The 16,014-nt window shown below is 48.3% G+C and overlaps 1 protein-coding gene across 1 annotated transcript in view; it reads left to right on the forward strand.

The window, feature by feature from the left end:
- The first annotated feature begins 3,524 nt into the window (after positions 1-3,524).
- The window catches only part of LOC102933579 (zinc finger protein 850), a 46,196-nt gene continuing 33,706 nt past the window's right edge, over positions 3,525-16,014 (forward strand). The window contains exons 1-4 of the mRNA XM_043538841.1: positions 3,525-3,647; positions 8,578-8,733; positions 9,370-9,483; positions 9,727-9,831. Coding sequence (XP_043394776.1) covers positions 3,609-3,647; positions 8,578-8,733; positions 9,370-9,483; positions 9,727-9,831 — 414 coding nt within the window. The 5' untranslated portion in view covers positions 3,525-3,608. The remainder of the gene's footprint in view (positions 3,648-8,577; positions 8,734-9,369; positions 9,484-9,726; positions 9,832-16,014) is intronic.

Genomic DNA, 16,014 nt, shown 5'->3' on the forward strand with positions numbered 1-16,014 from the left:
CCATTTGTGCTAATCCTCCAATTCCCAGCTGCCTGAATCTTTCCCCCATGACAACTTCAATGATGCAGTGAGTCATTGTTGATATAAAAATCTAGGGCCTACTGAATGCTGAAAATGTGGGGGCAACATAAATTGTGCTCAGTATCAAAATAAATAACATGCAGGCTCTTGCACCGATCATTTCATATTCAGCTCATTTAACAAAAGTTAGGCCCAGCTCCTCACTGGGTGTATGTCACCCTAGTTAAGCTGAAGTCAACGGAGCGAGGCTACTCTACGCCATCTGAGGATCTGGCCTGTAACTTCATAATTTAAACTAAGCTGCTGCATGATCCAGGGCCCATGCTGCAGAATGTGGGTTTATTTGCGAGGGAGCAGGTAGGGCTGGGTTCGGAAGTAGCCCCACTGAAGTCTTTCCACTATTCATAAGAGCAAATCTGGGCCCCTGATCTTCTCTGTAGGGTTGCCAACTTTGGTTGGACGAATTCCTGGAGATCTCCTCACGTGACATAATCTTTAACTCCTGGGGACTCCAGGACAATCTGGGAGGGTTGGCACAACCCTACTTCTCCATGACCCTTCGAAGGCGATGGGCGGGGGCTTGCTCCGCGTGTGATCTGTCTTCACTGCCCCAGCCTGGGCCCTGGCCCTAGGGCCAGGTATTTACTGACCCGCGGTTGAATGCAGCTGATGAAGGGAGCCGTAGCTCGCCAAAGCTCATGCTCAGATAAATGTGTTAGTCTCCAAGGTGCCACAAGTCCTCCTGTTCTTTTTGTCCCTATTTAAGGGGATTTCTTTCTGGTGTGGATTCTGCAGGGCGGTGAGGGGTGCACTGGAAGGGCTAGTACGGGAGCTCAGTCGAGGGGACCCTGGGGGCGGGTTAAAATCTCTGAATCAATATCCCTTATATTTACAGGGTCACCCCCGCCTGGTGCTGGGGGGAGGCGGGGCTCGCACAGCAGGGGAGGATGGACGCGGCCTTTCGGGCTGAACCTTCCGGGCCACGAGCTGCGTTCTCCGCCGCGCCCTGTAGGCGGCGCTGTCCGCTCGCGGCGCCCCTGCGGATTCCGCGTCAGGCGCTTCTCTTGGGGGGGGGGGCGAGACCGCGGCTCGCTCCCGGCATGCACTGCGCGGCGCCCGGCAGCGGGGCCGGCCCGTGGCGAGGCGGCGCCGGGACTCTGCCCAGCCCGCAGCGGGAGCGGGGCTCGGCCGGGCCGGGCCCGCGGGAGCAGCCCCGCCCGGGGGGCCATGGCCGAGCGGGCCGCTGCCCAGGTAAGGGCCCGGCGGGCGGGGGAGCCTCGGGCCCCGGGAGCTTCTCCCCGCCCGTCCCGGCCCCGGGAGCGCGGTGCTGCCCGGCCGGGCTGGGGGGTCCCGGGCGGCAGGGGCGGGGCCCGGCGCTGCTCCCCAGGTACCCCCGGGGGTTTGACCTCCGCCCCGGGCGCTGGGGGGAGCAGCCCGGTTCCCGGGGGCTCCCTGGGGCGCAGGTCTGGCCCGGCCCGGCGGGGGAGTTCCCGGTCTGTGCGGGAGCCTCCCCTGCCCCAGAGAAACCGGCCGTCGTGCCCGGGCTTCCTGCTGCTGTGCCCAAGCTCCGCCGAGCCCCCGGCCGTGGGCGCCCTGGGGGGCTGTAGGTCCCCGCCGGGGTGCGCACAGCGCGGGCTTGTGGAGCGCGTCAAGACGCCAGCTCCTCGGTTGCTAGTTCGTGCAGTAACGGCCGGCTGAGTGGTGCTGACTGGAGCCGCCAGGAGCCCTTTTCGACCAGACGTTCCGGCTGAAAACCGGAACCTGGCAACCCTACCCCCTACCTTCCGCTTCCCGGCTTCAGCCCCGGCAGCCTCGTGAAAACGGAGTCAGGGGATTGCGGCCCACAGTTTGAGGACCGCTACACTAGTTATCTGGCTCAGTACCGGGGTAACTGGGTAAAACTGAATGGCCTGTGGTGCGCAGGAGATCAGGCTAGATGATCGAATGGTCCCTTTTGGCCCTAAAGCCTGTGAATGTTCCACACTTGATGTGAGTCAGACATTGTGGGGTTTCCATTTCAAATCTGCTTCACTACAGGAAGGGAAACAGTTCTTGTGCTGTTTTTCCCTGATGCTGACTTTGTTTTTCTTCATGCAAGCAGGCGCCTGATGTTCCCGAACAAGCTCCTGTGAGAGAAACCCATCCTCACACTACAGAGATCTCCTTGTGGACTGTAGTGGCTGCCATCCAAGCTGTGGAGAGGAAGGTGAATTCCCATGCCTCACGATTACTGAATCTGGAGGGGAGAACAGGGACAACTGAGAAGAAGTTAACAGACTGTGAGAAGACCGTGATGGAATTTGGTAACCAGCTGGAGAGTAAATGGACTATTTTGGGAACTCTGATCCAGGAGAATAACTTCCTGCAGAGGAGGCTGGAGAATCTGGAGAACCTGCTGAGAAACAGGAACTTCTGGATCTTAAGACTGCCCCCAGGCACTAAGGGAGAAGTCCCCAAGGTAACAATATCCTAGCTTAGGGGTTGGCAGCCTTTCAGAAGTGGTGTGCTGAGTCTTCATTTATTCTTCATTTATTGTTTAATTTAAGGTTTTGCGTGCCAGTAATACATTTTAACGTTTTTAGAAGGTCTCTTTCTATATGTCTATAATATATAACTAAACTATTGTTGTATGTAAAGTAAATAAGGTTTTTAAAATGTTTAAGAAGCTTCATTTAAAGTTAAATTAAAATGTAGAGCCCCGCAGACTGGTGGCCAGGACCCAGGCAGTGTGAGTGCCACTGAAAATCAGCTCGTGTGCTGCCTTTGGCATGCGTGCCATAGGTTGCCTATCCCGTCCTAGCTAGTGCTGAGGGATAGGAACTTAGGTACTGAACGGATTTTCATATCTTTTGATGTGCAGGCCCCCTTAATTCACTTTATTACACCTTAGATGCAGGGAGTGATCTTACTGGCTTCAAGGTGTCCAATAACTTACTGGCCAGATCCAGCTGGTCCAGTCGTTTGTGGATAATGTACGGGACTGAGAGTCGGGACATCTGGGCTCTGTTTCCAGCTCAGTCACTGATTTGCTGTTCATCTCTAGCAAGTGCTGATGTGGAAAAGTAATATTAAGAGTGTACTTATGTATCACTTCTGATGCAATTTGGAAACAGTGGTTGGAAACTTACGCCAGAGCTAGCCAACCAGATGCTCTCAACAGACCACCTACAAATGCTCCATTTGTCAGTGGGAGCTGAGGGCGCTCTGCGCTTTTCAGGAGACACACATCTTCTTGCTGAATTTGGCCCTGATTCTTCAAAGTTTCTGCTAAAATTAGTACTCCGGTCTTGGTGCATCTACGAGTACAGCACAAGATGCATTCCGTGCCATAAGGATCTCCTCCATAACCTATGGAAGTCAGTGGCATTCACTTGAGTGAGCTTTGGGTCAGGTCCTTATAGTCTAAGAAGAAGCTTATTATAACCCTTGTGATTCCAGGTGCCGGTGACATTTGATGACATCTCAGTCTATTTTAATGAGCAGGAGTGGGAGAACTTAGAGGAATGGCAGAAAGAGCTTTACAAGAACGTTATGAAGGGGAACTATGAGACCCTGATCTCTCTGGGTAAGGATCAGTTTTCATAAGAATGGCCATACTGGGTCAGACCAAAGGTCCATCTAGCCAAGTATCCTGTCTTCTGACAGTGGCCAATGCCAGGTGCCCCAGAGGGAATGAATAGAACAGGTAATCATCAAGTGATCCGTTCCCTGTCGCCCATTCCCAGCTTCTGGCAAACAGAGGCTAGGGACAACATCCCTACTCATCCTAGTTAATAGCCATTGATCCTGACTAATAGCCATTTCACTCTCTGATTAGAAACAGTTCCTACTCTGGTTCCCATTGCAGGTTATTCTCCAGTTCCTTTGATTTCCAGTGGATCACTACTTCCCAGCGTATTAGCAATCGACAGCTCATACCACACACCCTCCTATTTAGAACTAAATTGGAAACTGCAGATGTATATATGGTCCAGTGCTTCCTAGCTGCAGATAACCGTTGTAGTTACATGCTGCAGAGTACGCGAGGAGCCTGTTCATCGCTGCGATGCCTCTAATATCTAGTTTCAGAGTAGCAGCCTGTTAGGGGGCTTATTCCTTCACCCACTTACTTCCCTGGTCCTTCTCGCATGAACAGAGAGCAACAATACCCGAAGTCCAAAGGTGCAAACAATTCGATGTTTATTGGGGTGAACTTCCAGCAAGCATGATTCCAGTTTCCTTCCTTAGTATCCTCCTTCCCAGCTCTGACACCACAGAGCCTTACACCTGTGTCCTTGTTCCCATTCCTGCCCTTAGCCAAACATGATTCCAATTTCCTTACCCCCATTCCCTGTTCCCATTTCCCCCTTTAGCAAAACATGATTGCAATGTCCTTACCGCTATTCCCTGTTCCCATTTCCTCTCTTTAGCAAAACATGATTCCAATTTCCTTACCCACATTCCCTGTTCCCATTTTCCCAACACACACCCACCCCCTTACTTCCTGATTGACTGCAGACTATATAGTAAACTTGAGTTCAGCTTAGCTATACCTTAACCAATCATTTTCCTGAAATTTAACTAACCAATCCTAACATATTGTAACATGATTATGTAACCAATTATATCCCACCACCTTAATTAGTTTACACCCAGCAAAATTAGTTATACAGCAGACAGGAACAATCACAGAACCAGACAGAGGTGATACAGACAAACAATAGCAAAATGGGAACTATAATGACAAAACAATACAGAAGTGAGGATTTCACATCCCAGCTATTGATAAGTGAGTTCTTGCCGGACAGGATGCTATCAAACTAAGTTTCCTTTTACATTATCTAGGCACTTCCCTTTCTCTGGAGGCGATAGGCACTATCAGGACAGGATTGTATTCCTAAGAGCCCAATAGCACCTTCTTTCAATGTGACTAGTTTGGAATGTGAGGATGTGACCGTTCGCTTCCCAGCTTCTGGCTGCCTCTGCTGCTTAGCCAAAGGCCTTAGCCTAAGAACAGGGCCTCAGACTGTCACAGTAAGAGAAGGCTCTTACACCAGCTGACAGTGATTTTGATTCTTTCTTTTATACCTCTATAACTAGCCAAGTGATAAGAATACACCTAAATTCTTAGAGTATAGGCCTTTACAGACAGGCCTGAATATCTATATCCTAACACAGCCGTGTTAGTCTGTATTCGCAAAAAGAAAAGGAGGACTTGTGGCACCTTAGAGACTAACAAATTTATTTGAGCATAAGCTTTCGTGAGCTACAGCTATCTAGTTTTCCCAAACCCTTTGAAGCATGTGGAATGTCTCCCATTGACTTCAGAGCACTTCGGATCAGGTTTGGCAAGCTTAAGTGATTGTCAGGTCACACAGGGAGTCTGTGGCAGAGCCAGGAATTGAACCCAGGTGTGCTGAGTAGCAGGCCAGTGCCTGAAATACAAAACCATCCTTCGTTTCCTTAAAGATCCAGATCACTCCATCCTGTGGTAAAATCAGTCTTCTGCTGATTTAAAATCTCAGTCCTACCATTGCATCAGCTAGTTCTTTGAGTGTATGTCCATAGGGTGCTGCACCATAGGATGCACGCACTCTATGTGCTCTTGACTGGAAACTACAAAGCAGTGTCTGCAGGTCCACATCTGCCCAGAGTGGCGCCTCCAAATGAGGGGATATAGGGGGGCACGGACCTGCTGCCACTCAGTTCCTTCTCAACTGCCTGCGGCTTGAGATGGAGTGGTTGCATGTCCACTGGTTCTCGGCTTCCCGCCTTTCTTAACATAGGGATTTATTCTTAGTTTTTCCTGTGTTTGTGTGATCATTTTATTTCTGCGTTCAGTTTTAACAAAGCTCCCCCCCGCCCCTTTTTTCTTTCTATAGTCCATTTTGGTCCATTAACACTCTGTGTTATGCGAAAGATCCTGGGGTTTAAGTCCTGCCAAACCTGCCACAGGTCTTTTCTCTGTAGTGACAGGCATTTGAGCTGCATTGGAGACACCCACATTCTGTCCAAGTGTAAGATCAGTTCAGGGAGCCTAGACTGAAGCGCCTTCTAATGGAATGCTCACTAGCCCCGGTGGGGCCCGCGTCCTCCTCCTTACATTGGCTTCAACGTCCCAGTGGCTGCTGCAGCACCTTGAGAGGCAGGGACTTCTACCTCTCCCTCAAGACTTAGTTCCTTATAGCCGTCTCTTCAGCTGGAAGAATGGAAGAGCTCAGTGCTCTTATGGCAGAGCCAGAAGAAAGCCGCCTATCAGTGTTTTACCCAAAGTCTCTGGAGAGGAGACCAGTCTACTTATACTAGGTGTCAGAATGGCTCTAACCTTCTACCTGGGCTTCTCAGAGATTATTTGTATCATCTGCTGAGAAGATGAAGGGAAACCCTATTTCCACTCAGACTGTCTAATGGGCTGCAATTCAGCTTGTTTAGAACATGCTGCAATGCGGCCCCCTCACAAAGTGACAGCACGCTCCCCTCCGGACCTCAGTCCACAGCTATAGCTCTGCTGAAAGACATTCCCATAACAGAAATGTGTAGGACTGCAACTTGGTCTTCTGTTCACACCTTTGCCAAGCATTACGCCATCTTACCTACTTCTGCCTTTGGTGACGCAGTCTTCCGAACCATCTTGGACTTGCCTCCCCATGGAGTTTACTGCTTGGGAGTCTCCTCTGGTGGAGCACCCATAGGGACATATACACTCAAAGGAGGAGAGGTTACTTATCTTATAGGACCTTGAGTTCTTTGAGGTGTTTTGTCCCTATGTCAGCTCCACCTTCCTTCCGCTCGGCTGCAGAGGCTCTTCTTCACAGTCAAGAAGGAACTGAGTGTCAATGAGTTCACGCCTCCTTATATGCCCTTTTTTGGAGGCACAAGGTCCCGCTCTGCGCAGGCCTGCAGACCCTGCTTTGCTGTCTCTCATTGAGAGCACATGGGTGTGCACATGTAACCTTTGCGGGGGGTTGAGTTCATTTCATTGTCCTTCTCTAGTGCCTAAAAAACCCCAACTCCCACAGAAAAGTAGCTGGAAACCCAAAATTCAGTCTAAGGATTTTCAGCAAGGATTGCACAGGGTCAACCTCCCCACATTCAAGTCCCCAAAAGAACAAAAGGAATGAACTTAATTAAGTACCAACATTATAAATCTTATGATAAAGAAACATAATGAATAATAACTTAATTTCTACAACATAACCTGGCAACTTTATACATTGTCTTCACAGTTATGCATAAACATAAAGAAAACAAATTAAATCTAAACAGCTCAGTCTCCACAGAAACACAGTGAAAGGAAACTCAGAGTTCCCAAAAGTTTAGGTTGAGTTCACCTGAGTCTGATTCTTTGACCACTAAATCTGTACAGTCTGCTGGTTCAAAAGCAACATCTTCCCTCCACTTGCTTCTAGGAATCTTCAGATGGAATCCATGCAGACTCTTCCCCCAGTCACCTAGCTGATTAACCACTCACTCAGTTAAGTGTATAGATTTAAAACAAACCCTGTTACAAGAAATTGCAAAATCTAAATGACTCTTTCCCCATGATCAAATTTAAAGAAAAGCTGGTGAATCGCACTGGTTGAGTTAATGTAATTAAAACACTTGGGATAAAATCAATACAACATTCACAGTATACAATTACAATAAAATAAATTATTTTTACCTCCCAATTTCCCCTTCCTTTAATTAACACTGGCTATGTTTCCCTGTTGTCGGTTTAACAACATCACTTACCTGCTGTAAAATGCTTCAGAGTTAGGGAAAACAATCTGCTTTCTGCTCCTGGGCTCAACTTCTCCCAACCTACGCAGGGCACATGGCAGCTGTTTTGCAAAAGGCCCTACCTGCTTGCCCTCCTGGTGTCTGACCCCAGCAACAGGGAACCTACTGGAGCATGCCCAAAACTACCACACCCAATTCCAGAAACTTCCAGATGTGGAGTTCTAAATCTGCCTAGCAACAATGACCCCAGAACAACTTACTCCTACCCCCTCCCCTCATAGATCTCTTAAAGTAGTGGTTCTCAACCGATTTACCATTATGGGCCACATATGTAGCTCTCTATATGTTATGTGAGCCGCATCCACGCAATATATAGACTAACTGTATGGCCCTGGGGATGTCACATGGGCCACAGCTGTGTGCTGATTGGGCTGCAGGTTGAGTTCCACTGTCGTAAAGAGATATCTCTCTTAGGCGAGTTGGTTACGTGCACATCTTATGGTGCGCATACCCATAGGGATAAAACATCTTGAAGAATTAAAGTTACCATAAGGTAAGTAACCTCTCCTTTTGTTCACCTGGTAATAATATAGCATTGAGCATTCCTCCCTGAACTGGCTCTGGCCGATCAACTCCCCTTCTATGTGGTGACCCCCGGCTCTTCTGCTGGGAAGCACACCCGACCTCCACAAGAAATGGTATCTTTTTACAGGATCCTTATTAGGTATTGGCCTCCTTTCAGATCTGTCGTCAGCTTCAGCGAGGGAAGGGGAGCTGGTTTAAAATCATTTAGCATTATTTGTAATGAACATTAATAGGCCATGACGTTCCCTTAACATCTGCTACCATGAACAGACTACGCTGTTTCTAAGCCAGACATTCTGTCCCGCATTGAACGAGGGGAGGAGCCGTGTGTCAGGGATCGGTGGGAATCACTGGGAGGATTGGAGGAAAGAATCCAGAAGAAGGAAGGGCTGGTGGAAAGAGAAATCCCTGTGGACCCCAGCACAGGTGAGTTCTACCAAGTATCACAAACCCACACGTTCTCCGTAAGGACTAAAAAATGCAGGGTTTGGGCGAGGGCTGAGAGAGTCGTCGGCAGGGCCCAGCACTTTGTTACTCATCATCCAACAAGCTGAAGGAAGATGAGAGAAGGGGGCTGCAGGCCAGTGGGCCACAAAGTGTCCTGTAGTCTGCATATGAGGCACTGAACTATCTGTTGGAAGTGCAGCTCCAGAGCGCACACAGGTGAACTGCTACTCCTGGCTGGCTGTAGGAGTCTCTTGGAGCCCTCCCAAGTATCTGCCAGGCGTCTCATGTTCATGAACTGGATTTGCACTTGAAACCCACATGCCAGCCACGCCCTGTCTCAGCCCCTGCCACGCCCCCTTTTCGCCCTGACCTCTGCCCAGGCAGAAGTGAACCCCCCAAGACAAGAGGATGAAAAGTGGGCAGCTGTGTGACCCTGCAGGGAACAATATTACAGGAGTGTGGGAATTCCTCAGGCTCCCCTGGGAAAAGCAGAGATCTGCTTTCCTGAGGATCACCAGTTCTGCCTCTGTTCAGCTCAGGTTTAAAATCACATGTAAGTGCCTGGTGAATATGAATAAACCACTCATTTCCCCTCAACTCTGTCTTCATGAATAGGCCCTGCCATTTCCAACCCTGACATCCTGCCCCAGGCTGAAGGAGGGGAGGAGCCGTGTATCAGGGGCCAGAGGGGTTTGGCGGACAGAGAAATTCCCGTGGAGCCCAGCACAGGTGAGGAGTGGGTTGAAACCTGAACTTGGTGAAAGGCGTGAACAGCACCTGGCCCATCAGCATGTATAACTGCATCTGTCTGGATGTGTTTTCTCATCTGTTTTCCCTTCTCTCCACAAAATGTTATCAACCTTCCACCCGTCCCAGACAGCTCTAGCCCCAAATCGTTTGCAGAAAGAGGTCAATAAGTGCTGGTAAAACACACACTAATTTGTTTCTGTTTCTCATTAACATAATCACCAGTTTCTACATCTGACACTTCAACCTGGATTAAACAAGAGGAAGAGCTGGATGCTGGGGACCATCAGGAATTGGGGGAAGGAAGAATTCTCTCAGGCTCCAGCATGGGTGAGCATTGACTTGCTCCTGCAGGTTGCTCTTGTGCAAAACTCCCATTGGCTATGGGGGAGTGGGTGTGATGGGTTGCCCCCCCGGTCTGGGGATCCACCTGATGTACTGGGGTACCACTTCACCTGCCTGACCCACCAGCCTGGGTTCCCTTAACACTGTACTGCTATGCAGCCTGTCAAGCCCTTCCCCAAGCTTCAGGCTGCACTTTACCAGCGCACATACAGGTAGGGACACCCCCTGGTGCAGAAACACACAGACAGTGAGATCAGCTCTGCATGAGAAGGCTCAGCGAAGAAACTGCCCAGTTACTCAAGTGCACACCCCCCTCTGGAGTGTAAACTCAAAAGAACTGTACAGTGTAATTACATAACATTTGCTCTCTCCCTCAGTGTGGAGAGAGAGATGCACAGCTTTTTGCCCCCCAGTTATGAATTCCACAAACTTTTTTTAGAAAAAGCAAAAACAAGTTTATTAACTACAAAAGATGGATTAAAAATGATTATAAGTGATAGCAAATAGACCAAAGCAGATCACCTTAGTAAATAAACAAAAAACGCAAACTGAGCTTAAAACACTAGATAGGTAGGATATAAATTAGCAAATTCTCACCGTGAGTGATAAACAGGCTGGCAGATTCTTAAGGCACACATTGCCTTGGCTTTCCCAGGTTTTCACACTCAGGCTAAAAATCCTTCTCACCTGGGACCATCACTTCCCACAGTTCAGTCCTTGCCCACAATGTGTTTCCAGTCATGGTGTTGTAGGGAGAGTGAGGTCCTCTCATGCTGTCATTATGCCCCTTTTATATCTTCTCCCCACTTGCTGGAAAGCTCTTTTCCTGTGACCTGGGTCAAAGAGTTCTTATTGTGTAGTGCTATCTCTGAGAGGTTTCTGTTGTACACAGTTCCTGGGGTAATTCTCATGTTTGTGTGCATTTCCTCAATAAGCCATTAACATGGTTTGGCCTTTTTACTGTTTACTGTACCTGAAAGGCTGCTTGTGGGTGTTTTCAACCCCACAACATGTTTCAGTAACACATATATAGCCAAACTTCATAACTTCACATACAACAATAGCACATACAATCCAACGAGATATTAATGTCTAGCAGATCAAGACTTTTAGAATGATACCTCACAAGACATACTTTGTACAAAACATGTCCTAACTACATGACAGTGGTGAATACTGGGGTGTCAGGGTGTCACAGTGGGGCTCTAAGGGATTGAAACACCTCAAAGGAGGTGAGTGGAGTAGCTACCTGCGGCTCCTCGGAGCTCCTCCACCTCTGTGTGTTCTTACCTGTTCTAAATGATCATTTATTATTATTTGTATTGCATTCCTGAATCAGGGCCCCATTGTGCTAGGTGCTGTATGAACACAGAACAAAAAGACAATCTCTGCCCCAAAGAGTTTACAGTCTAATAGTAGTAGGCATCCTTCAGTCTCGGGAGCCCATGAATGTGCGCCCCTGAGAGGTAAAGAATTTACTCAGTTGGTTTTATGCCTGAAGAGACCCACTTGAGAGAGACAATCTCTGCCGCATCTGTCACATTTAAAGGTGGTGTCTTGACCCTTTGGGCCCTACCTTCTGCGAGCTCTTTTCTTCTCTGCTAAGCTGGACAGCTTTCTCCTGGAACTCCAGAGACCTTTGTTAAACTCTTGTTTCCAAAGGCTCCGGTCTTGAGTGCGATCTTCCCATTTGTCCACATCCATTTCTTGGTCTCGCTTGCACGCATCCTTGAAATGCAATTTTGGGCTTCGGTTGCGTCTTTCTCCAGATGCCAATTTGCCGTAGAGGATGTCCTTTGGGATGCGCCCATCATTCATTCAGCACACGTGCTCAAGCCAGCGGAGGCTTCTCTGTTTGTTTGAGGAGTGTTTGGATGCTGGGTATGCTGGCCTGTTCGAGGACCTCAGTGTTGGTGACTCTGTCCCTCCAAGAGATTCCAAAGATTCAGTGAAGGCAATGCATATTAAAGCTGTTGAGCCTCTTTTCCTGATGAGAATATAAGGTCCCGGTCTTGCTACCGTACAAAAGTGTGCTGATAACACACGCATGATACACACAGATCTTTGTGTGTTCTGTCAGTTTGTTGTCCTGCCAGACCCTCTTGTTCAGTCTAGACATTGTTGTGGCGGGTTTTTCAATGTGGATGTTGAGTTCTGTTTCAAGTGAAAGGTTGACTGCGATAGTGGACCCCAGGCATGTGAATTTGTTCACCGCTTCACGTTCATAGTTGTTGATCTTGATGGAGAATGCTTCCTCAACTCCTTGGCGCATTATGTTAGTCTTTTTTAGGCTTCTAGTAAGCTCAAAGTCTTGGCAGGCTTTAGAAAAACTGTCCATTAGACTTTGAAGATGAGCTTCTGTGTGGGTTGTCACTGCTGCGTCATCAGCAAAGGAGGTGTTGGATAAGGGCCTCCCGAGTCTTGGTTTTAGATCTGAGTCTTGCAAGATTGTACAGCAATCCATCAGACATTGTGTACAAGTAGATTCCCTCAGCTGAGGAACCAAAAGCTTGTTTCAGTAGCAGGGAGAAGAAGGTCCCAAACAGAGTTGGGGCAAGTACACGGCCTTGCTTAACTCCGCTATGAATCTGGAAAGCCTCAGACACTGAGCCGTCATATCGAACTGTGCTGTACATGTTTTCATGGAAGGATCGAATCATGCTTAGGAGCCTGGGGGGACATCCAATCTTTTCTAGAAGCATGAATAGTCCACTTCTACTGACAAGGTCAAAAGCCTTTGTGAGATGGACGAAGGCTATGTAGAGGGGCTTTTGTTCTCTGCATTTCTCTTGTAGTTATCTCAGCAAGAAGATCATGTTGATAGTAGACCTTTCAGCTCTGTGGCTGCACTGTGATTCAAGATAGATTCTGCCTGCAAGGGTCTGAAGTCTGTTCAGGACAAGTGGGCAAAGGCTTTTCCCATAATACTAAGAAGGGAAATGCCATAATAGTTGTTACAGTCGCTCCTGTCACCCTGGTTTTTATAGAGTGATGATGTTGCCGTCTCTCATTTCTTGTGGTACTTCGCCTTCTTTCCAGGATAGGCAGAGCAACTCATGAAGATGTTGCAGTAGAATAGATTTTCTGCATGTTATAACCTCGGACAGTATGTAGTTTTTTCCAGGGGCCTTTCCATTGGGGAGACCATCTATGGCAAGGCTAAGCTGCTCAACAGTTCGCTCATTGTCAAGTTGGTTCATAACAGGCAGGCTTTTGATGGCGTTGATGGCTATGTCCTTAACAATATTTAATTAGAGTAAAGGTCAGAGTAGTGTTCTACACAGGGATCCATTTGCTTGGTGCGATCACTGATTGTTTCCCCTGTTGTTGATTTCAATGGGGCTGTCTTCTTTGAAGTTGGACCCAAGGCTTTCTTGATCCCGTCATACATGTTTCTGAAGTTGTCTGCATCAGCTGCTACTTGGATGCCTTCACATAAGTGCAGCCAATAGTCACTGGTGCAGTGTTCAGCAGTTTGCTGTACCTTGGTTCTTGCCACTCTCGGCACTGGTAAGGTTTTCTCATTTGGGTCTCTCTTGTAGGTGGTTTGGGCTGGTGTGTTTGGCCTCTATGACCAGTGTCAATACACTGGAATATGCGTCAAACCAGTCGTTGGTCTTGTTTTTCTTCTTCCTAAAGATACAGAGCTGCACTGGAGATTGTGTTCTTCAGTTCCTCCCACTTCAGCTGGGCACTTGTGACACAATCACTGGTGTCAAGGGCTTGTAATATGTTCTTGTATTGCTGTGGCTTTTCTTGGTCTGCTATGGCACTGAGGTTAATATGAAGTCATCCTTTTACTTTAGATATGTGTATTTTCTTTGGTTTAAGTCTGATCTTGCTGCGTACCAGAGAGTGGTCTGTGTTGCAATCAGCATTTTGATAACTCTGGGTAATGAGGACAATGTTAAGGTTGGCATGCCTTGTGATGATAAGATCCAGTTGGTGCCAGTGGCCAGATCAGGGATGTTTCCCAGACACTTTGTGTTGCGACTTTGTCTGGAAGAATAAGTTTGTTACACAGAGATAATAGGAATAAAGTTCTAGCAGTTTCTGACCGTTTACATTCATCTTACCAGTTCCGTGCTGACCAAGAGAGTTGGTCCATGCTTTATGATCAGCTCCCACCCTTGCATTAAGTCCCCTAGCAGGAAAACATATTTGTGTTTCGGAATCCTGCTGACGGTAGTGTTCAACTGGTCATAGAACTGATCCTTGATGTCAGAAGACGAGGAGAGTGTTGGGGCATACACACTCACAAGATTGACTGAGTCCTCAGATGTGAACAAGTGTCGTGCCAAAATTCTCTCTGATCCATTTGTATGTGGCTCAGTCATCCCCAAAAGTGAGTTCTCAATGGCAAATCCCACGCCGTGCTCTTGTGTTTCTTCTGCGCTTTCCCCCTGCCAGATAAACGTGTAGTCTTTTTCTCTGAGAGAGCTGCTTGATGCTAGCCGAGTTTCTTGGAGGGATGCGATATCCACATTGAATCGTTTCAGCTCGTCATTAATCATGGCAGTTTTACATGCATCGTTGATCTGTTGAAGGTCCTCAGATAATCCAGTTGTCATGGTGCGTACCTGTCTTTAAGGATGTTTTCTTTCTTTTACTTGATTTGCCTGGTGCATTGGTCACAGTCCACTTGTCAAGCTATAAAACTCTAAGTTCCAAGCACCCATTTGAAGCAGGCAGACTGTGGTGGGACAACACCCTATTGTCTGGGGGCTGCCCAGTTTTATGGGGGGTGGTAGTTGTCCAGTGAGATATGATGATCTCTCCCACCGTCAGAGACAGCCCCTGGCATTCAACGCTATGCCAATAGAGTAAGAGCTTAGAACCAGTGACGACTGCCTCCCGAGTTGTGCCGACACTTGAGGTGAAGCTGGAGTACCTCTCCAGGGCACAAGCCTGGGCATATGCTATGGAGGCCCTGAGTTGCCCATGCATCAGGACCCCCCTCTCAGTGTCACTGGTAAAATCCAGAGAAGAGGAAGAATCAATACATCTGGGACCCGATCTGCTGCAGGAGTTGCCAGAAAGTTTCTAAAATATTAGTCCCTGACTGCCTTTTGGAGCTCTGCTCCAGATTTTCTGTCTGAGTTTACTCGCGTAGGCTTACATTCTCCTGAATTCACCACAAGGCGGGGGGCTTATCTGTCAGGGTTTGCTCCCTTTACCTTATGCCCTCGCTGGCTACCCACAAGGCAGTGGGGTTAATGAGCGGCAGGTAGTTCCAACTACTCTCATTACGGTAGCAGGCATAGCCTGACCTGACGCTTACAGTCTAACAGCCCCATTGTAAATGTGTAGCCGTTATTTGATGGTGAATGTCAGTCACTCCCTGTGTGACTAATGGGGGGCAGTTGATCCTGTCTTTCTGAGTGTTTGATGTGATGCAGAAGAATGGGGTCCCTCCTTTACTCTGCCCCCATTCCTTCTCTGGGGGAATGTTTACCCCTCGACACCAGCTTGGAGGGGTGGTTTCACGCTCATAACATCAGTCATGCAGTGATGCAGGAGGTGTGTAGCCTAGAAGTGTCATGACATCCAACCCAAATTGTGCTGTTTAGCTCACAAGATTTCAAGCCAAGACGAGCCCTACTTTAGGTCTGTTGAGTTCATATGCTGAAGCAATAAATTACTCATTGGGCCATTGAAAAGTGTCAGTTTTTTCTGCACAGAATCTCTTAGCCAGGGGAGCTTTCTTTCCAGATCAAAGCACTAATGCCTCTCTCTCTCTCTCTCTAATCTAGAAAATGATGGGACAGTGAGCAAAGAGGAGGAGAAGCCCCAGGAGGGATGTCTGAAAAAGTTAGAACCACACAGGATTTTCTTGGTGAAATCAGAAGAGGACGTTTTGCAGAACCTACAGCAGGGAGTGGCTGCACAGCTGGCTAACCCTGCAGTCATCAGAGTGGAGCAATCAACCCAGTGTGGCCGAGACTTCGGCCTGCTCAAGGGCTTTGTGGTGCAGCCGGGAGAGAAGCCCTTTGTCTGCAGTGAATGCAGGAAGAGCTTCCGGCTGAAGGGGAATTTGGTCAAGCACCTGCGGAGCCATGCCAAGGTGCGGCCCTACAAGTGCACCGAGTGCGAGAAGAGCTTCAACTGTCAGTCAGACCTGCTGCGCCACCAGATGATTCACCGCGGGGAGAAGCCCTACAAGTGCAG

The sequence above is a fragment of the Chelonia mydas genome, chromosome 2 (genome assembly GCF_015237465.2).
Source record: "Chelonia mydas isolate rCheMyd1 chromosome 2, rCheMyd1.pri.v2, whole genome shotgun sequence".
NCBI lineage: Eukaryota > Metazoa > Chordata > Testudines > Cheloniidae > Chelonia > Chelonia mydas.